Source organism: Miniopterus natalensis, chromosome 5 (genome assembly GCF_054644295.1).
Source record: "Miniopterus natalensis isolate mMinNat1 chromosome 5, mMinNat1.hap1, whole genome shotgun sequence".
NCBI lineage: Eukaryota > Metazoa > Chordata > Mammalia > Chiroptera > Miniopteridae > Miniopterus > Miniopterus natalensis.
In genome coordinates this window covers 64,225,182-64,247,328 of record NC_142085.1, presented here as the reverse complement: position 1 = coordinate 64,247,328, position 22,147 = coordinate 64,225,182, and the positions used below count along the sequence as shown (strand labels likewise).

The 22,147-nt window shown below is 34.2% G+C and overlaps 1 protein-coding gene across 1 annotated transcript in view; it reads left to right on the top strand.

Annotated features, from left to right (window-relative positions):
- The window catches only part of TBC1D32 (TBC1 domain family member 32), a 118,480-nt gene that overhangs the window by 66,935 nt on the left and 29,398 nt on the right, over window positions 1-22,147 (top strand). The window contains exons 24-28 of the mRNA XM_016212635.2: window positions 4,311-4,433; window positions 6,601-6,709; window positions 7,712-7,805; window positions 16,652-16,777; window positions 21,100-21,183. Coding sequence (XP_016068121.2) covers window positions 4,311-4,433; window positions 6,601-6,709; window positions 7,712-7,805; window positions 16,652-16,777; window positions 21,100-21,183 — 536 coding nt within the window. The remainder of the gene's footprint in view (window positions 1-4,310; window positions 4,434-6,600; window positions 6,710-7,711; window positions 7,806-16,651; window positions 16,778-21,099; window positions 21,184-22,147) is intronic.

Sequence of the window (22,147 nt, the reverse complement as noted above, 5' to 3'; positions counted from 1 at the left end):
CACAAAATCCCGCAAATCTTAGTAGTCTGGTATCTTAGTTAATAATTCTTTGTCCTGTGTTTCTTTTGATTATTTTCCACCCAGGATACTTCTGTTTTTACAGGTCAGTAATGCCAGTTTCCTATGGTTAAACCTAAATCCTTTACCTAGAGGGATTTATTTCAGGTCTCTAATGTAAACACGATAAACTCATTTGGCATATCCAGTTGGCATTTAATATTTTTTCATAACTCCTTTACCCAGAATTTTTTTCTTTATAACAGAAATTAAATCATATTGATTCATTTTTATTTTATTACAGGTAAAGTTTAATTAGGTGAAAATATTTTTTCTTTTTTTTGGTTTTAATTTATCTTTATTGTTGAAAGTATTTACAAATGGCCCCCTTTCCCCCCATTGATCCCCTCCACCCTACCCCCCCCCCAGGCCTTTACCCCACTATTGTCTGTGTCCATGGTTTATGTATATATGCATATAAGTTCTTAGATTAATCTCCCCACCCCTCACCCCTGCCTTCCCTCTGAGATTCGTCAGTCTGTTCCATGCTTCTGTGTCTCTGGATGTATTTTGTTCATCGGTTTATTTTGTTCATTAGGTTCCACATATGAGTGAGATCATGTGATACTTGTCTTTCTCTGACTGGTTTATTTCGCTTAACATGATACCCTACAGGTCCCAACATGCTGACTCCTAAATGACACACTAGATCAGACATATTTAATTGAAAAGAACCTTTTAAAGACAATTTAGAGCTTAGGAAACTATTATTTGTTTTACCTATTTGAGCAAAAGCAAAGAACTAAGTAAAGGTCCAGATTCTGTGTGGCTTAAATTTGCTTTTCACTTCCAGCACAGTCTATATTTATCTTTTTTATAGCAGAACAGCTAGACAAGATATTATTTCATGGTTTATGTGACATCTACCAAACACTATTTTAATTTATTCTTATTAAAATAATAAATGTACAGAGTTCAAAAAGCTAAATAGCATGATGGCTTTTAGGAATGAAGAATTATCCTCTACCTATCCTTTCCCACTTCCAAGTCCCACTCCTCAGAGGCTGCCACTTTCAACTCCTCAAATTCTTTTGGTATTCACCTCCAGGATTTTAGATAACATGCTTGGGCTATCAGTCTTGATTTTTAAGCTTTATCTCTTGTCTTTAGAGATTTAGAAGGTTGGGATTTAGATATCCTCTGCTGCGTAGTTTATCACAATCTTGATTAAATCCCTGTTGAAAGTTTGCAGTATTTTACCTATGTAAACATTATTCATTTATGGGAGAAGTAGTATACTATGAGTATATTTCCTTTTTCCTACTTTGTTTTTTTCTGAAATTAATAATTGCATGATTTTGTCCATTTGCTTTATTATCTGTGTATCTACTTATATATTCTTAAACTTTATCTTAAATATACTGCCACCTCTGCTACTTACATAGTGCTTATTTCTGAGGAACTGGTATTATTTTTACTTTTAAGTCACTTAATTTCAGAATAGTCCTATGATATAGGTATTCTTCTTATCTCCACTTTTACAAGTGGACTAACCTGAGCCAGAGACGTTAAACCATTTATTTGCTTAAGGTGACATAGCTAGTAAATGGTGAAGCTGGTGTTTGAACCTAAATACTATGGAATGTAATATCTGACTCATACATTATACTGCTTTACAAGATAAATGCCAAAGTGCCTTACAATCATTATTTCCAATTATGTCTCAAGGTATCTGTACCTCTGTCCTTGCCTAAAATTAGCCTGTTCTGTTCACAGTGGCCAAAGTGAACCTATTAAAACACAAATAAGATAATCTCCTTCCTATAATCACAAGGTTTTTCATTTCATTAGGAATAAAAAAAACAAACTCCACTGGTTTCTCATGTCATCAAAGAAAAGCTTGGCAATGGCCTTACAGAGTCCTGTGTGATCTGGACCCCTAATTCTACTTTGGCCTCATCTCCTAATACTTCTTCTTTATTTATTCCACTTCAGCTACATGGGCCCCCTTACTGTTCTTAAAACATGCCACATACACTGTCACCTTAGGTCCTTTGCTCAGGCTGCCTGTTGTGTCTGGAACACTTTTTTCCCAGGTCACTGCCGGACTTGCTTCCTTATTTCTTTTAGATCTTTACGAAGCATCATCTTGGTGAGGACTTTCCTAATCATCTTATTAAAAATTGCATACAGGTATTCATGCACACTGCCCCCTTTTAGAACTTTATACTCACTTTTCTGGTTTAGTTGTATCTATGCTGTTTTTTGTTTTGGTTTTTAACTTTTTATTTTGTTCATTGTCTCTTCCCCTCCTCTAGTAGTTTGCATCCCATACAGACTGTGATTTTTGTGCATGTGTGTTCAGTGATGTACTTATAACAGTGGCAGATACTTAGAAGGTATTCAACCAATATTTCTTAAAATTAAGTAAATTGAATTTTATGTCATTGGCGGAGTAGTTTCCAAATAAACAGTTTTATCATCTTCTAGTAATGAATATCATTATCTCCTTTCAGAAAGCATGCCTCTCTCTTTTTTCTTTTTCTTTTCATCTTCTTTGCATTGGCTTAAACTTTTAGAACACTGTTAAATAATAGTGGAAGACTTTGCCTTCCCCATGACCTCAATGGGAATGCTTTTCCTGTTTATGCTTTTAGCTCTTGCCTTGAGATAAATTTGTTTTGTAAACCAAAGTAAAGAAGTAACTTTTCTTTAATTAGAATTTGTTTGAAGGACAGGGAATAAAGAGTGGATGTTGAATCTTAAATCAAGTAGCTTTTAAGCATCTGGTCAGATGATCATATGGTTCTTTCCTATTACATACTGATGTCATGAATTACATTAGGAGATGTTTTCATACTAAACTGTCCTTTTCTTCCTGGAAGGAACTATACTTGGTTACAGTATGCTATTCTTTTAATTTACTGCTGGATCACATTTGCTAAGCTTTACATTATTCCTAGTACTTATCAAATCTTAAAAGTCTTACATCATTTGCTAAAGTTTCTACTTACTCTTTGTGTAATGAGGAAAATTTGGCTCAATTATTTATTTACTTTCTGAGTTTCTCCAGCTCATGCAGTATCATCTCATTGTCCATCTAGATCCTGTGGAACCCTTCTTTCAAATAATAAAGTAGAGGACATTGAGGATGATTTTCATTACATGTTCACTGAATTCGTAGCCTAAAGAAAGGAGAAAGGTCACTAGGTTGTCCCTAAACCTTCATGGTTTTTTGTTTTTTGTTTTTTTAAAATATATCTTTATTGATTTCAGAGAGAGGAAAGGAGAGGGAGAGAGAGAGATGGAAACATCAATGATGAGAGAGTCATTGATTGGCTCCAGCCTGCAACCCGGGCATGTGCCCTGACCAGGAATCGAACCCCGATCGCTAAACCTTCATGTTGAAAAGAAGTTAGGGTGTATGTTCCCGGTTAGCTGGAACTTTTCTGTAGGCCTAAGTTTTGTGTGTGTGTTTTGCCCCCTTCCTGAGCTGTCTCCGCTGACCTTACCATAGAGGTCGTCAGTTTTATTTATTAATAACTGTCTCTGTAGTCTGTAACCAGTAATTAATAATTGGGTTGTCTGTGACTCCTTGTTCCACCTTGCTCCTTCTACTACTAAGAACTATAGTAGGACCAGGGATCCTCCTGCTGCTGTGCTGTATTTCCACTGGTGCAAAAGAGGGTTAGGCTTTCCATCTGAGCATCCTCCTAGGATTGGTTAGTTCAAGTTCAGTGTTCTTGGCAAGAGTGTTTCATAGATGGTGCAGTGTACATACTCTCACAATGCAGTAGGAGCCACATGATTTCTTCTTGTCTCTTTTTTAGTAATGAATGCTAAGGTAGGTCAGTGTGTTTAGGTGTTCTCAGATATACCTGAAAATTCTGAAATTTGCCATTGACATTTCACCTAATGAACATTTCCTGGATTGGTAGCAAAATGATTCTGTCATTTCTTCTGTAATTAATTGTGGAAACAAAAGTGGTGGCAGTTTTGCAGTTTTTATGAATTTGCTGATGTTCCCTAATTTTAAGTTAACTAGCAGTTGAGGAAAAAAATGTACTATTTTTATATTTAAATTTTTTTAAACACTTGATTATAAGTTACCCATGGTCTTTAAATAGTATTTTCATAAGAAAAACTTTTGAAGTTGATTACTATTGAAATTGATTAAAATATATCTGAAATAATTATGTGATCTTTCTTAATATTTGTAATTGTATATGTTGATATTCAAGACACCAAGAAAGCCTCTAAACTTTTAGGATGTAGTTTTAAAAATCTACTTCTTATTGTTTCTCTTTACATAGGTTATTAAGTGTGGTATGCTGTGATCTAGACACTCTCATTCTATTAGAAGCTCAGTATCAAGTATCTGAGATATTACTAAATGCTCAAGAAGAAAATATCTTAGAGACCTCTGAGAGCCACAGGTAAAATAAAAGGAAATGCATACAGCTTATTAAGATATAATAATAACAAGTTTTCTTTACAGATGCTTTGTTAAGACAGTAATTTTCTGTACAATTTGTTTAATGTTGGTCCACTCTCTGAATTCAACACATTTAAATAACAGAGTAAAAAAGCAATGAAAACATTAAAAAGTCACAGAAAGATTGGGATAGATATTCCTGGAGACAGCCTGCAGAGTACTACTTTCCAAGTTTTCCTTTAGCTTAGTTTTTTGTTTCATTTTTATTTTTGTAAACTAGTTAAGTGTTAACTTTTTTTGTGGTTCCATGAAGCTGTATCACCTTTAAATTCAGTCTGCATGTGTAAGATGAACCATTAAACAAAACATTTGATTTTGTGCCCCTTGTAGAACTCCTTTCTCCATTTTCTTAATTATGTTAGTTCATAGTCATAAATTCTGATTATTGCAAAATGAGGTTATGATCATGTCTTGATATTTTTTTCTATTAATATATCACACTTGCCATTACCTCAGTTTGGTTGACATTTAGTAAATGCACATTCAATACCTGGCATTGTTTTTGTGTCTGTAATTTTCAAAAAAGTATGCCTCTATCCTAGCTAGATCTTGGAAAATTATAGAAGATCAGGCACTTTACTGGGTACTCTAGGTTTGACATAAAAGATAGTATTGACAGCTGCAGGAAGTGTGAAGGCTGCTTAAAAGCGACATTCAGATTTTGAATTTAAGGCACTGGGTCTAGAACTTAAGGGAAACTTGACTAAAATGTGATAAAGTCATTGTGAAAATAATGAATTTCTTTAAATGCAGCAATATTTGTCAAGGAGATATTCTTTTATTAATCTCACTCCTTTTATTATAACAATTATATCTCCATCAATTCTTTGCTCTCTGGCAAAGAAAGCTATAAGATGAAGAGTGAATTTAGCTCTTTTTAAGTGATACAGTGATAATCTTAGAGATATATTCAAACAAGCACAATAGCCTATATATAAGGATACTTATTATGGAATGGTTATAAGAGCACACAAAAAATTTTTAATATCCATCCATAGCAGGGAGTTTAAATGTTTGGGGTACATTTGTATAGGTGGTATATTATGCAGATACTAGAGCAGAACAGCTATATATATTTTGATAAGGAATTATCTCCAAGATAAAGTTAAGTGAAAAAGGAGAGGCACAAGCATTATGTTCAGTAGTATCATTTGAATAAAAATGGAGAAACATTTGAATATATACATAAACATATATTGATTTTACACAGAATCTCTCTCCAAGGACAAAAAAAAACTTGTAACAATTATTCTGTAGGATTTAGAGGGGAATCCAAGACTGAAAGGAAACATCGCACTGTATATCTTTTATAGTTTTTTGGATTTTGGTACAATTGGATGTTTAGCTACTTAAAGCATTAGTAAATAGAGAGAAAAAAAATGTTTGCTGGATGCCTTTAAGAGTCAAAAGTAGTAATTCAATATTATTCCCCAGAACCTGACAAAAATAACCAAATGCATATAAAACTAAGGGAAAATCTACCATTAATTTAGGGAAATATTCCAGACTTAGTTTATAAAAGTAAAAACATTTTGCTGGACACAATGAAATGGAGTCCAAACAGAACAATGCTTAGACGTTCCAGGTTAAATATGGTGGTGTGAATTGGCACTTCCCCTTTCTCACCCTAGAGGTAACCCCAAGGATTGAGTGCTGGTAGGGGAATAAAGTATCAGCAATACTTTAAGCCACAAATGAGTTGAAGGGCCTTGGAGAACAGTCACAATAGGCAAAATAGGGAAAGAACTTGAGAAAGGATGTCATGGCTGCCACTAATGTGAAAAACAGCAAAATACAACCCTCAAAAGAAAAAAAAGGGAAATGAATTTACATGGTGGGCAAAAGTAGGTTTACAGGTGACAGTTGTTCATATGGAAGGTAATACAATAATTAATAAATAATAATACAAGAAAAAACTATGTTTTGTGTACTCACAGCTGTAAATCTACTTTTGCCCTACCTGTATTTCTAAGTAAAACAACAAATAATCGATTTTCCAGACTTTTCTACAGAAATTGGGCTACCTTTTTTCTTTACATTCCAGTGACTTGATTTGAAAACTAAATTATATTAAATTAGATAACAAAATTAATATGTTTATTTTTCAGCGATTTTGTAATCGATGGCTTATCAGTAGAGAGAAATCATGTTCTTGTTAGAATAAATCTTATTGGTGGGCCAATGGAACGAATTTTGCCTCCCAGGATACTGGAGAAGGTGAGTGGGGTAAGAGGAGGGGGAAATGTTTTTCTGACATATTTTGAAGCAAGGTAGCCAACTCAGGTGGCACTAAACAACTATCAAATGTCTGCATCACAGAGGTGAACTTTTATTACTAGAAAAACTTTAGGATGAAAACAGACACTTTCAAATAAAAATATTCTTCGTGACAAGGGGGTCATGAATGCTAGTTTGTGTGTATTATGTTATTAAAAAGTTGTCATCTTCCTTGTATGTCTTTGAATTTCTTATTTTTTATTTCTTTCTCTTTTATAACACTTAATTTTTTATATTTAATTGGCAATACCATGTACCTCTCCTATCAATATTAATAGTTTGGTTTTCTCTTGAGGGTTTAAAAAAAATTATTGATTGACTTGAGAGGGAGAGAGAAGGGAAGAGAAGAGAGAGAGAGAGGAGAGAGTAAACATCAGTTTTTGTTGTTCCACTTATTTATGCATTCATTGGTTGCTAATTCTATGTGCCCTGAACGGAAATGGAACTTGCAACCTTAGTGTATTGGGACAAAACTAACCAACTGAGCTACCTGAGCTAGGGCAAGGGTTTGGGTTTTTACTGTTATTGTTATTAAGTACATTTTGCTTTGGCTGTCACTGTGGCACAGATGAGATAGAAATGATTGACAGTACAAGAGAAACCCTTTTGTGAACAACATAGGAAATACAGGTTTCTTTTGAAGACCATAATTTTCCTTTCATGAAAAAATATACTAAAGCCATCATTCTCAGTCCTACTTGCTAGAACAAGTCACCATATATTTGTCTTCATTGCTTATTTAATGTTGTTTCTATTATATTTCATTTTAGTTATTCATTAGAGCATTGAACTGTAATGTCAAGTAACTTTTGGTTAGTTAGGCTACAACTCTAGAATATTTATGAAACAAAGTCAATTTCAATGAATGATATTTCAGAAAGCCTTAAATTCAGTATTATTTTAAACTGCTTTCTAAAGTCATCTATCTTGCTTCATTTTTAGGGTGATGATCCATATCCTTGGCCAATGTTTTCATCACTTCCTTTACCAAACTGCTATCTGTCAGAAGGAATAAGAAATGCTGATCAAAAACAAGGTAAAATATTTGCTATCAAGTGTCATGTTATTTTGGTGCTTTTGTTATAATTTGAAAAAGTATTGAGAAGGGAGATTAATATTATTTTCATTCTGCTTGTGGATACATACATTTTTGCCTATTTCTTTGTACGTTTTCATTTTTTTCAAGTTTCTTATGAAATTAATATTTGTATGATGCCAAATAGTTTTTATCAGAACATTATTTTGGTTTAAAAAAGTAATTAATTTTTTGATTAATTAGTTTTAGGTATGTAGAACTTTATTCAATACGGTAATATTTTTATTTTTTATTTTTATTTTTTTGGTTAATCCTCTTTTCCAATGAGTGGAAGGGAGGAAGGGAACAGGAAAGAGAGAGAGAGAAGCATCAATGTGAGAGAGACACATCAGTTGGTTGCCTCCCACAAGGGCCCCAACTGGGGCCAGATACTGAACCTACAACCCAGGTATGTGCCCGTGATGAGAAATCAAACCTATGACCCTCCAGTGCATGGGCCAACACTCTGTCCATGGAGCCACACTGGCCAGGGCAACAGAGTAATATTTTTTAGTATCTGTGTGCCTTACACATGTCCTGTGTGCTCAAGACTTGAAATATAAGTATATAAATTATATAAATCTAATAAAATAAAAATTCAGGTAACTAACTACTTTAGAGAAGTTCATGAAGTTTTAGAGAACAGTCAAATAATCAGATATTTGAATGGTAATACTGTTGATAGGAGCTAAATAGACAATAAGAAAATAATGTTAAAGCAAGGCATGAAGTATAAATATGTGTTTTCTGGTTAATAGAAGGAAATTTTTGACAGTGGAAATCACAGAGGCTAGAAGGAGCAAATTCAAAGAACTATGAGTAGTTTAAGGATGGCTGAGATTTGTAATGTGAGGGTAAGTGTCCAGAGATATGTCTAGACAGGTAAGCTAAGTTCAGACATAAGACTCAAGTTCAGTGTTTAGAGCTTCATAAGAGCAATGAAAATTCAAGCAGCTTTTAGACTAGAGAATTCTAAGATAAAATATAAATATATATGAACAAACCATTAATTTGAGTTTAATCTTATATCAACACAAATTCCTTTATAATGCCATCAAACTTGTATTAGAAAGAAATAATATAATATTGATTTCCCTAGGTTAGATTCTATGGAGTGATTGTTGAAAAATAAGAATTTTTTCTTCTTTGTGAGGCTTTATATGCTGTTAACCTTTCCCTACATTTATTTGCTTTAAACAATCAATAGAGGACATCAATTGATATACATTGTTTTTATTTCTATCCAATGTTTGAAATGTACATTATGTGTCTCACAATTGCATAGAAACAAAAATTCTATTTTTTTTCTATTTACTTAGAGGTTAGGGAAAGAGAAAGAGCATGAGGGAGCTTTTAAAGTTTTTAATATTTGTCTTTATAACTCACTTTACAAATGTTGCCATTGTGTTTTCCTCTTGTGTGACCTAATCTATAGCTTCCGGAGATGTGGGAGTGATAAGTATTTTTCAAGAACAGACCCTTGAGAGGGTATCATTTGGACTCTTCCTACTGACATATCTTTCAATGAATCCAAACTGTTCCTTGTTACTCTCATGTTTTCCAGTCTTGCCTTTAGTCTTTTTAATCAGTCTTTATATTTTTTCATTCTTGTTTTAGGTTTCATCATTTATTCTCCCACTCATTCCTTTATTTGACATGTTTCTTGGGTGCTGATTATCAGGTGCTTCTCTAGGCATTGGAGATAAGATGATGTATCGACATGGTCCATTCTCAGTGCCTGAGCTCTTTTCCTGATCTTTTCTTCATTGTTATGATATAACATTGTGATCTTTGCTAGCTTCTCTCAGAAACAAATTTATATTTTTATCAGTTTTTTTTAAACACCAAATTTATAATCAGTTTTATTGTGTGACTGCCACATTTGATAATTTTCCCCCCAAAACAGTTTGGTAAAAATTTGCCTTATTTTAAATTGAACAAGCCAGACAGAAATCAGAAAGTAAGAGTAAATGGACACTTCCCAGAGCAGAAAATAATATGTCAACAATTCCTGGAAATCAGTGCTCAGAGGACTATAGTTTTACTCCCTGCTCTGCTCTTAGAAGTGATTTAGAAAAGGGAGTAATAATAGTTTCTCTGTCTAGTGTAGAATATAACTGCAAAATGGTTATTAACCTCAGAGGGCCCATAATGCTGCCTGGCAGCCATACAGTGTACACCAGGTCCATTTACTCTCCCAGTCTCCTAGAGGACTGTTTTCACATCTTTCATCAAACCTTCCTCAACTTGTCCCCATCAGTCCTGTTGGATGATAACTTTGTTTGCTACTTTACTGATGAAAAAGAAATAGAAAAATTTTCCATGTGCTCTGATACATATGAACTCACTTAGCTGCATCTGTGCCATTTTTTTTATTACTATTTATAAACTGCCTATGTTACTTACAAAAGCCGGCTTCTCCATTTGTGCTCTACCTTCCTTCCTTTCTTCTCAAAGATATTACTTCTACCAGTTATCTCCTTTTATTATTATTATTTTTTTAGGGGACCAGGGAGAATCTCCACTGTAGCTTTTCCATAAGCCAATAAGAATGGGGTTAATTCTTCCATATTTAAAATATCTTATTTTGAACCCATTCCTCCTTCACTACAATCCCATTTCTGTCCTTTTACTGCAAAATTCCCTGAAGGAATTGTCTAATCTTGGTATTCCAGTTACTCTTTTTCCATTCTATCTTGAAGCCACTTGAAAGCTGATTGGGTTCTTACCCCCACCCTTCCACCATGATGAAATCTACTGGTCAGACCTCAGTCCTTGTCCTACTCGACCTAGCTTTGTCACGGAACATTTTCTGTGCCTCCCTCTTTTTTTGAAACATTTTCTTCCCTTGGCTTTCAGAACATACATTATGCGATTTTCCTCCTGCAGTTTTTGCAAATTCTTCTGTCTCCTTTGTTGGATCTTTCACGTCTCTCCAACCTCTAAACTTTGGAGTACCTCAGGCCTCAGTTCTCAGTTGTCTTTTTTTCTAGTTGTACTTATCTTGGGAAGACCTCATCTAGTCTTACAACTAAAATACTGTCCACCACGCTGATGGTTCTCAGATTTATATTTCTAAACCCCATCTCAACCCTGAACCCTGTACTCCTATCTGTCTACTTGATATCTCTGCTAGGAAGGTTAAAAATCATATCAAACTTAAGCTTGAGATACACTTCTGATACTCCCTCCAAATCTATCCCTTTGATATTCTTGCTCATTTCAGAAATGGCAACTTTGTGTTCCAGATTCTTTAGGCAGTAAACCTGAAGGCATTATTTGACTCTCTGTCTTCAGACCCTACATCTATCTGTCAGCATATGTGCTTGACTCTGCTCATCTGAAATAAACTACATTTGCCTATCCGCTACCATGTCATCTTGCATGTGTAGTGTTGCAGTAACCTGCTGAGTATTCAGAATGTTCTCAACACAGCAGCCAGTGTAATGCTGCTGAAATGTGGATTGGATCCTGTTATCCCTCTAATTGAAACCCTCTAATGGCTTCCCTGTAGCTTACAAGGTCCTACATATTTTTGGCTTTCTTCTTATCATATGCTCTGTTTTAGTTTAATTTCAAGCCTCTTTAATTTCATATTTTCTCAATGTATTGGATAGCAACTTCTGTTGCCTTTCATATTTTTTCAGTGTATTGGACAGCAACTTCTGTTGTTTGCATACAACAATTTTTTTCTCAATTTAACATAAATACCTAATAATTTTTCCTAATAATAGTGGTTCTGCATTTACTATGATTACTGTTAAGCAGGAGAGAATGATCCAGGTCCCAATGGATAGCCCAGGAGGCACCTCAGGAAGAGATTTTACATAGTTACATTTTAAATCAAATATTAATAAAATATATATCTTTCTGATATTGATGTGTCACTGATCCTGTACTCATAGTAGGATGGCAGAAAATGAGAGAGGAAATCAGAATCATGTCTGGCTTTTCATTGTTCCTAAGAGAACACAGTGATGATGTCTCTATGAACTCAATGAGAAAGATGGAGCCAAATGCATTTCTAACAGGTATAAAACCAATTTGAAAGTAATGTCTCTGTTTAAATACAGGGCAGTAAATTAAACATTGTGTACTTTCAAAAAAATTATGTTTAACCTAGTACTATTTTAAGATACAAATTGCTATTTTAAAGTCAAGTGTTCACATATGTTTCATTTTGCTTTTTTGATCTGGAAGTGATGACTCACTGATTCTGTGAGGTGCTGTTTTAGGTGTCATTTACACTGCAACATTTTGTAATGTCATTTCATTGTTGTGGGAAAACATCACTTCCCTTGTGTGCGCATGGTGATATCTTTCTCATTTGTTTCCAGCTCCTAGATTTACCCTCCTTCCTACAGTTAGCATCTCCTCATCTGTTAAATTGCCTTTTGTTAGCTCATTGGCCTGAGTGTTAACTATCAGATGATTTATCGCCATCTGTAAATAAGAATCTTGAGAGATCATCTGGTTCAGTTATTTTTCTCTGTGTACATTTTAGTTACCACATTAAAATGTAAACACCCTTTAAAAGTTACTGATTAATATTTTCTGTGTATATTTGTGCATATATGTGTATGCAAGTATAAGTATACATATGTATATATGTACACACACATGCCTTTATGTATATGTAATATGTGAACATATAAAATCATATATACATATAAAATCATGTATAAACCCTTCTACACACATGAAAACATTCTCTTTCATGTGGTAGAAATAACTTCTCAGAGTATCATTTCTCTTACGTAAGAGGATAAGTAAGAGGAAATGTGTTAATGCAGTAACTTACTGTTACCTGTGCAGAAGATAAGAAAGAGGCAAGGGGGACAGAGAAAGGAGGGCTGTGCACTGGTTAAGGCAAGTACTGGTGGCTTGTCAGGATGTGTTAAAGTGAACTACTGGAGACTGACTCATGACGCCTTTCCTATATGAAACAGGAAGATTGTGAGATAGGTAGCTGTCTGTTTTGTTTTATTTTTATGTTCGTAAGCCAAAATTAGACCTCCTAGGAGTTGTTATACCCCTAATTGACCAGTCTGCTCTGCTCCACTGCATTCTGTTTTGGTGTGTTCTGGATGGGGATTTCTTTCTCTTAGGAGGAAGGGAAATCCAGTACTTCCATACTGAGAAATAAAAATGGCTCGAGGGGTTGGATAGCATACTCTGATTATTGGTGACATACCTCAATAATATGAGACATTTGCTTATTTTATTTCTCTTTCTGCCATCCTACATTCATTTTATTTATTACTTTTATAATGTTTATACAGCCTGAATTAGAAAATAATCTGCAATTTAGGTTACGCCTGTCTCCTATATAATTTACTGCAGACATCCCTGGATATCTGCGGGGAAGTGGTTCCAAGACTCCCATGGATACCAAAATCTGCAGATACTCAAGTCTGTTAGTCAGTCCTCCGTAGCTGTGAGTTCCATATATGCAGATACAGAGGGCTGACTGTACTGTGAAATTTCTGTCTTTATCAAGAAACCATTTGGATTTATATTTACTCAGTTGGGGTTGTTATCTTCAAAGTGGAGAGCAGTGGAGAGTAATTTTTTTTTTTTTTTTGGTCTTTGCCTGTATGTTTCTCTTACTCTTAACAGCACCAAGAGAATAGCAGAAGCAGAGTACTAATTCACAGGGTCACTGACAGCCAGGACACTTGGTGTTGATTACCTTTCTTGGATCTTGGAAATTCAGATGGTTACTCATTAAAAGTCTCAACCGTATTAGTAACTCATAGTGCAAGTGAACTCCCCAATGTTCCTGGGAACTCCTTAATAGTCGCTCTTTATCCGTATATCCCTCCAGAGGCCCTTCTTACAAGTTTACTTCATGGGATTGATTTCTAAGAAGTAAAAAGAGTGACAGTTAATGTGAGCCACCTATATAAACAAATGTGTTACTTTCCCATTATTTCACTTCCCTTGTCCTTTACTTCATCTCATGTCCTTTCTCTTTCTATGGTAATTATCCTACAAATTTTGTATCAACGATGTGGGTCTTAATTTTTACTTTTTTGAAAACAGCTGTATTGAGATAACATTGACACACCATACACTTCACCCATTAAAAGTGTGCAATTTTACGGTTTTTAGTATATTCACAGGTATGTGCAGCCATCACCACAGACAATATTAGAATATTCTGTCACCTCAAAAAGAAACCCAGTACCCAGCCTGAAGCAACCACTAATCTACTTGCTGTCTCCAGAATGCCTTGTGCTCTTTTCCTTAGGATCAGGTGATGAAAAAGCAAAAAAAAAAAAAAAGCAAATGTGAAAGAAGAGGTGAGAGCAAGAGGAGGGTGCAGAGCAGGAGGGGAGAGGGAAGGAATACCGTGGGGTATTTAAGTAGCAGGTAATTTTTGAAAGAGCTGTGTGGACATTGACTATTTGAAGATCATAGTAGTGGTTATAAACGACAGGGTAACATGTGGATAGAAAAGATGACAGAGAAGGAAATAAAGATGGAAAACAAGCAAACTGTGTTTGTCCTTGCAATCGTGTGCCCGTAGTGATTCTTATTAGGCATATTGTTCTTACTTAGGTAGTTTATTCTTAGGAAATAAGTAATGTACATGTTGTAAATGGAAACTATAAAAATTCCATTTTAAGCAGTTCAGTTAAATCTTTTACCTAATTCATATCAAGGTATATTTAACATTAAAACTTTTTTATTAATAGTTGTCATAATGTTCAACAAAGTTATAAGCTTTGATATTTCTTGGATTTAGATGAAAGGTTTTGAGAATACTTATTAAAAACAATAATTTCCTCCTCTGATTTAATCAATTTTTTTCTTTCTGTAGTTATTGCTTCTGATTAAAACTATTTATGGAATGTTACAGGATCATTCTGGTCCTGCTATTCATAGAAAATAGATTAGTACTAAATATTGGAATTGCATATTCTTTCAGCAAAATACCTTCTGGTTTATGTGTATATTTGTGTAAGTAAGCATATATTTGGTATATTTATTTGTATACTCATGTGTTTGTACAAAAGAGCTTTAATATGAGCCAGCTTTTTGTGTGACCTAAATGTCAAATAGGGAAGTATTTCATAAATTATGATTTATATACTTAATCATATAATTTTACATATGATAAGCATAAAGACTAGGGATACATAGCTGCTTTTTTAGGGTTAAGTATAACCAGTTTAGATCACAGGAATGATATGTATATCTTGATTACACTACTGTAATCTGTGTGTATATGTGTGTGAATACACATGCGTGGATACACACACACACACACACACACACACATATGCTTCATGACATGTCAGTTTCGTGAGGGCAAGTGATCTTGTCTGTCTTGATTATTATATTCACATAGGAGGAACTCCATATGTACTTATTGAATATAGTTTTACAAAGACTGAATAGGAAACTGAAATAAAAATAGTTTTTTATGGTAGAAAGATTAACTTTTAAAACTTGTAAGAATAAGGACTTATTTTTGTTTTGTTATAATTTTATTCATTTTAAGAATGAGGTATAGTTGATTGAAATCTTCTCTAGTATCAAGTTGACAGCTGGTAATTTCCTTGTAGACTCATCAGTTCAAAGTATAGCTTAAGTGGATGTATTTTGTAGTGTTGGTGTTCCCAGACCACATCTTTGGGAAGAAGCAAATCAGTCCTTTGACCCTATATTTTCAAAAGATTCTTCCCTTTTCCCCCTAAAATCTCCTTCAGTGAAAGTGGTATGAATTCATATGACTACCAGTGCCCCCCATGCTCCTGTAGAAAATAAGAGAATATCTTTGCTGCTTTTTCTCCCCTTTGAATTTTTACCTATGTATGTGGGATACTACATATATATCTGTATATGTACACATATATCCTGTTTTAATAACACCTAAATCCTCTTTTACTGTGTTATTTATAGATGATTTCTAATACATAATCTTAAGGGAATAAAATTAAAAGAGAAGGTGGAAAAATCTCACAGGAATACAATTAAAATTAAAATGGAAAAATAAAATTAAAATTAGCCGAAAGCGCCCTTGCTGGTGTGGCTCACTTGCTTGAAGCATTGTCTCACGTACCAGAAGGTTGTGGGCTCGATTCCCCATCGGGGCACATACCTAGGTTTGGGGTTTGATCCCAGTCAGGGCACCTAATGGGAGGCAACCCACTGATGTGTCTCTTTCACATCAATGTTTCTCTCTCTTTCCCTCCCTTCCCTCCATCCCTTCCTCCCTCTCGAAAATCAATAAAAAAAAAATTAGACAAAAGCTGCCATGCAGTCATGAAATTACTTAGAAGGAAAAGTTATATTTTAGCCATACTCCTTCAGCACCATTGTTTTATTATAATTTTTTTTCAAGAAGAGGAAATAAATGACTTACTAGAGAATGTCTACACTTATGCTTTGTTTTTGCTTTTAAAGAAATAGATAAAACTGCACCTGAATGTACATGAAGAATGAGCATAACGTTCATATCAGTCTAGTGAAGTCTTAAGGTACACACTGTTTACTCAATCAAATACTCAGTATTGAGTCATGTATAAAAACAAGAATATTCAGGAATTATGGTTATAAATAAATCCATTTTATGAGTTTTGAATAAATCAATAATCTACTTTATGAGTTTTTAATAAGTGTGGTAAATAGGAATTGATGGTATAAGATGTAATTACAGAAAAATATTTTCCTTTGAAAGCCATATATATTCTGCATTTTTTATAGAATTTGTAGCTTTACATGCTTAACATTAATACTTATTTTTCAGTGTATCTAGCTTGTCTTATAATAATAATACATGCTCTCTTTCTTATTAGACATTGATCTTGGCAAAATTTTATTACACTTCAAGATTTCTGATAAACAGACTGAATGGATAGAAAACTGCCGAAGACAGTTTTGCAAAATGATGAAGGCCAAGCCTGATATGATCAGTGGAGGTGGTAAGTTCATTGTTTAATTTTTCTGAGGTTTTTTTTTTGGTATGAAAATTATATTAATAGAAGCTGTGTTTCCTGAAGATTAGTACTGGCATGTCTAGAATACATAATACTAATTCCAGAAGTCCACTGATTTCTGGGGAACTAAAATTAAAATCTGAGACTACTAAGCTTTTTTAGAAAACTGTCTAAGAGGTCCTGGTAAGCAAAACTGAAACACTGATTTATCTTTGCTCAGGTAAAGATAAGTTTGGTTTTACTTGGTTTTACCAGCTTTCACCAGCATGCACCATACTGCTATATTTGTGAAATGGGAAATAAAACTAAGTTTATATTTTGTTGGAGAAATTATATTCTAGAGAATATGATATATATCTAGGGCAAGAAATCAAACATTATTCTCAAATTTTAGTATAAAGTCAGCAGTTAAACTATGTTTTACCAAAAAATATGTAAATTATTTATCATAAATATATATTTATCATTGGTTACATAATAGATTATCATTGAGTTCTACACATATCAAAAGGTACAGAACAAATTGAGAAAGCAGCAGCTTGGTATAGTGTTCAGTTTAAACATAAGTATATGTGTAGTCCTGAGTTCCCTCTCAACAGGGATAGTGATGAGACAAAGAAATATTAACTGTTCAACCATTTTTCATGACTATGAAACAGGATAAACTAGTAGAACTTTGCCATTAAAACTATGTTCCATTGGAATCGTGTGGTACTTCCCACAAGCCTTGACCTCAGTTATTCATTACCCTGATAGCAGTGCCCAGTGTTAGATTGTAAGCTCCTTTCAGTAACCGATCTAGACCTGTATGCCCAGCATAGTCTAGTAGTTTACACCTAATTCTGTTGCTTTACACAGAAACTTTATAAGGTAGTCTACATTTTATAGGAAACTAAGGCCTGGGAGTTTTAGGTATCTATCCGGGTTCACAGTGGCAGAGTCATGAAATGATCCCAGGCAACCTGACACCGAAATCCATGCTTTGTATCACTTTGCTATACTACCTCTTTTCCCTCTTCTTTAGTGCCTAATGTTTCACATATCTGAGACAAATAACATTTCTTAAATAAACACAGGGAAGCATAATACTGGTTTAGGTAAATTATGATAAAAATTTTAATGTCTCTAGTATCCTATAACATACGGGTTTCCTGTCTGTAAATTAAGATGAACTAATTTTGCGGGTAAGCTAAATACATAAATATTAAACAGATTTATGCTTTAGTGAGGCAGGCTTTCTTATTTATGTGCATGTGCATGTACGGTCTGGCTCTGTAATCTGGTTCATCAAACCAAAGATGTTTAGATTATCATCACCTATTCTGCAGTTTCTCCCTAAAATCTCTGTTTACGGCTCTGCAATGCACAGTAAACACCATATACATTCATTAATAGTTTTTCATAATTATAATAATGAGTGAATAAATTAGTCTTAATATCTCTATAAATTATAAATTCAATTAATTGCTCTCTAAATTATCTCTCTATAAATCCAAAAGGAGGTAGACAAAAGGAAGTTCAATTAATAAGAACTTATTGAGAACTTACCTGTTGACTCCGTCTTGCTCCCCACTGTGGGCAGCCACTAACCTTTGTGCTAATGGTGGTGGTAGGAACAATCCATCAGTAGTCTTTCCACATTGTAGCCAAGTTGATTTCAACCCAGGCCATCTAAACAGCTACCAGGAGAGAAAATTTTCAACTTTCTGAGACTTGGTTTTTGTTATTTCTGGAGTTTTCCTTTTAGGCTTTCAGCTTATAAGAACAGGTGAGACAGTGTGGAGGTACAACTGCATGATATTCCTGTTCTTGTAATGAGTCACTGGGGGAAGCAATAGGTTAGATCACCCAGAGCTCACAGGCTCAAGTTAATAAAATAAGTCGGATTCATTCTTCTTAAGACCTTATTTTGGTCCGTGTGTGTCTTCCCTGCACACCACCCCATCCCATTATATCCCAGGCCCTTTTTTCTAAGATAGAAATAACTAGAACATGTTTGCTGAACCTCTAATTAATTTCTCTCATTTTTATGCATTTATGGGAGAGAACATAGTTAGATGCCCTACTCCATTAGGTTGAATTTCAAATGTGTTCATGGGCTACCTCTTTTTATTCTTTAAGATACAGATCATCCCACAGTTCTACTTTTTTCCCCTTGTTGTCTGAAAGGTCTCTGTAGGTCTGATTGACCTCTAGTTTCTCCGGAATCTGCCAACCTACCCTTTGGTGTCTCTTCATCCTAAACAGTACATTTCATAGTCAGTTGCATATTTAATATTTGCTAACCTTTACACCTACCTGTTCTACATTCTCCTCCCTATAAAAAGAAGCCTCTGCATTTTTTTACATTATCTCCTGATCAATATTTCTCATTAATTTTTTATTTGAGACCTAATAATTACATTTATAATTTTAAATATATTCTAAGTATGTCCTTTCTGTTTTTGTTCACTAAGATTGATAACATAGTTTATAACCAGAATGCTGGTGTAGGAGTCCTATAATTTGCGTTGGTCACCAGTTAACATGCACAACATGTCTGATAGACAGTACTGGAAACTGTGGTATACTTTTTAAGTATAATCCATTTTTTGTAACCATAACCTTCAGATTCCCAAATTATCACAGCTTATACTCTTTGTCCTTTTAAACTCTTTTTTTTTTTCTTTTTACCTCTGAAAGAATCCTGGCTTAGTAACAACAGTGAAGTTGTCCAGACTCATTTTTCTTGCTCTTAAACACAGAGTCCAAGAGATTCTGGTTCCTTTCAGTGGAGTATAATATTAGGGGATACATTTGGGTTCCAACAGTGCACATTAGATTGCTCTACATAATTAAGACAACAAGAGGACATGAGCCAAGAGTATTCCTAAAAAAAATAAAAATATAGTTTTGTTATTTCTAATTTACTTCAGTTTAATCCAGTTTTCCCATTTGACCTACCATTTGTTTAAATTTTAGTGTTATTCTCAAATTTCAGATTTTATCTCTATGTGAGATACTATGGAGAATATCAAATAAAGTATAGTTTTCCTTTTGCATTGTCCTTTCTGATTGCTGTTACTGGTATGTACCCAGTAACTGAAAGGAACAATCGAGTTCTGTTTGATTTCTCCCTTTTGTACTCTGACTCCCATCCTTCAATTACCCATTTTTATAGAGTTTATTCCTAAATATGTCTTCTATCTGTTCTTTCTCTATCATATTCTCTGCCACTATTTTTTTTTTAAATATATCTTTATTGATTTCAGAGAGAGGAAAGAAGAGGGAGAGAGAGATATAGAAACATCAATGATGAGAGAGTCATTGATCGAGCCCGCAACCTGGGCATGTGCCCTGACTGGGAATCGAACCCTGATCGCCTGGATCCCAGGTCAACGCTCAACCACTGAGCCATGCCCAGCCGAGCTCTGCCACTATTTTAATTCAAGTACTAGCTATCCAGCAATTGGACTGATATTGTCTAATACTTTATCATTTTAGGAAAAGTAGAAATTATAAATAAGCAAAATGAAGAAACTGAAATTAAACTATAATTTTATCTTTCAGATACTAGCATTAAGTTTTTATTTTTAGCTCCAATGAGTTAATACCTATCATACTATTTTCTTTTCACTCAATGCAATATTGTATAGATTTTTTCATGTCAGTAAACAAACTTCCACAATGTAATTTTAAAGTCTACTTCTTTGATCCTATAGATCGGATTCCTTATAATACTTTCCTTATCTCAGTTGACCTCCTGGTACCCAAGCCAGTGAAGATTATCACATTTCATTTCAAGATACAGTAAGGAGATCAAAATCTTTAGTAATCTGCAAAGCTTACTTTTGATCCAGTTGCCTTGAACAACAACACCATAGGTTGGAAAGTATATAGAACACATGATATGTACTGGTTTTGAAAGGGACATGAGCTATTGATTGATCTTGGTCTTGGTGTTCACATAATTTCCTTTTCTGTATGTGTGAATAATTATAAGATATTGTAGTCTAATTAGTGATAATTTTCTTTCTGTATTGAAATAATTTAGCAAATTCTGAAGTAATCCTTAAAGGATCTAAAGATAATAGATGATTCTTTCCCAGTTTTACATTCATAGGTTCTCAGTGAAGCTATTAGAATTTAATTTATATCAGAAACATTGTTAAGAATATTAAAATGGTATGTGTTTTGAATTGGACCCCCTTAAGGGTGTAACTAAAGACATTTAAATGACTTTTATGTACCAGCCTGTGATTTAGAGATGCAGTATCATGTATCATTCTTGTCCTTTGATATTCTAATTACTCTCTTGTTTATTACAGCTTTAGTAGAGTTACTTGAAAAATTTGTGCTTCATCTCTCTGAAATTCCATCGGAATGCTACTTCCCCTCAATAGAATATACAGGTACATTTTAAACATTGATCTGACTCACTGGAAGGATGGGATTATCACACACTGAGATGGAGAAGAATGGGAGAGGAATAGGTTTGAGAAACGTGATTTAAGAGCTTGCTTTTATGTTTTGAATACTTGTTACACATTTATTAGACATGCTTAGTACATGCTAGATATTTGAATCGCTAGAATTTAGGGGAAAGTTATGGGGTGGAAATACAAATTAATAAATCATCAGCTTAGTATATAAAGCCAATTTGCATCTCTTTGTCATATTCTGACTTAATGTCTAATTTTTTTCATGACCGTAAACTCCAATACTAAGGTAGTTTCCATGGCTTACCTGTTGTATGGATCCTCTGCACCTAGAGTAACAGTGTCAATGTATGTTGGACAAACAAAAGAAAGAATGGATAAAAGAATGAAGGAGGGAGATTTTATATACTGTGTCAATTAGTTTATCTTAATTTTAATAGTCAATGGAGTAAACCATTTAAGATTTCTGAGTAGAAGCTTAACTTGCTTTGTACCTTAAGGAGATTGTTTTAGTAACTCTGTAAAGGATGAAGCCCAGTGCAGAACTGAAATTTGCCAAAGGTGAACATCCAGTACTTACTTGGGGGTTGGTAAACAAAGAGATGGTGAAGAAAGCAGAGAGGTAACACACACTCATGATGAGAAACCATCAAGGGCTATTGCATTTCTTCTCATAAGAGTGGCATAACTTCTCTGCTGAAGAAGCCATCATTCAAATATGTATCATTTATTCAAGTTAGGCACTCTATATCATATCTCCAGAAGAATTAAGATTTTATATATATATGTATATATATTTTTTTCCCCCCAATCTGGCCCAGCCTACCTTTCTAGCCCTATGAGCCACCGCTGCCCAAACTTTCCATGCATTCTTGTCCCTGAACTTTTGCTCCTGCCATTCTTTCTGGATAAACTTTTCCCTTCCCATGACACCCAT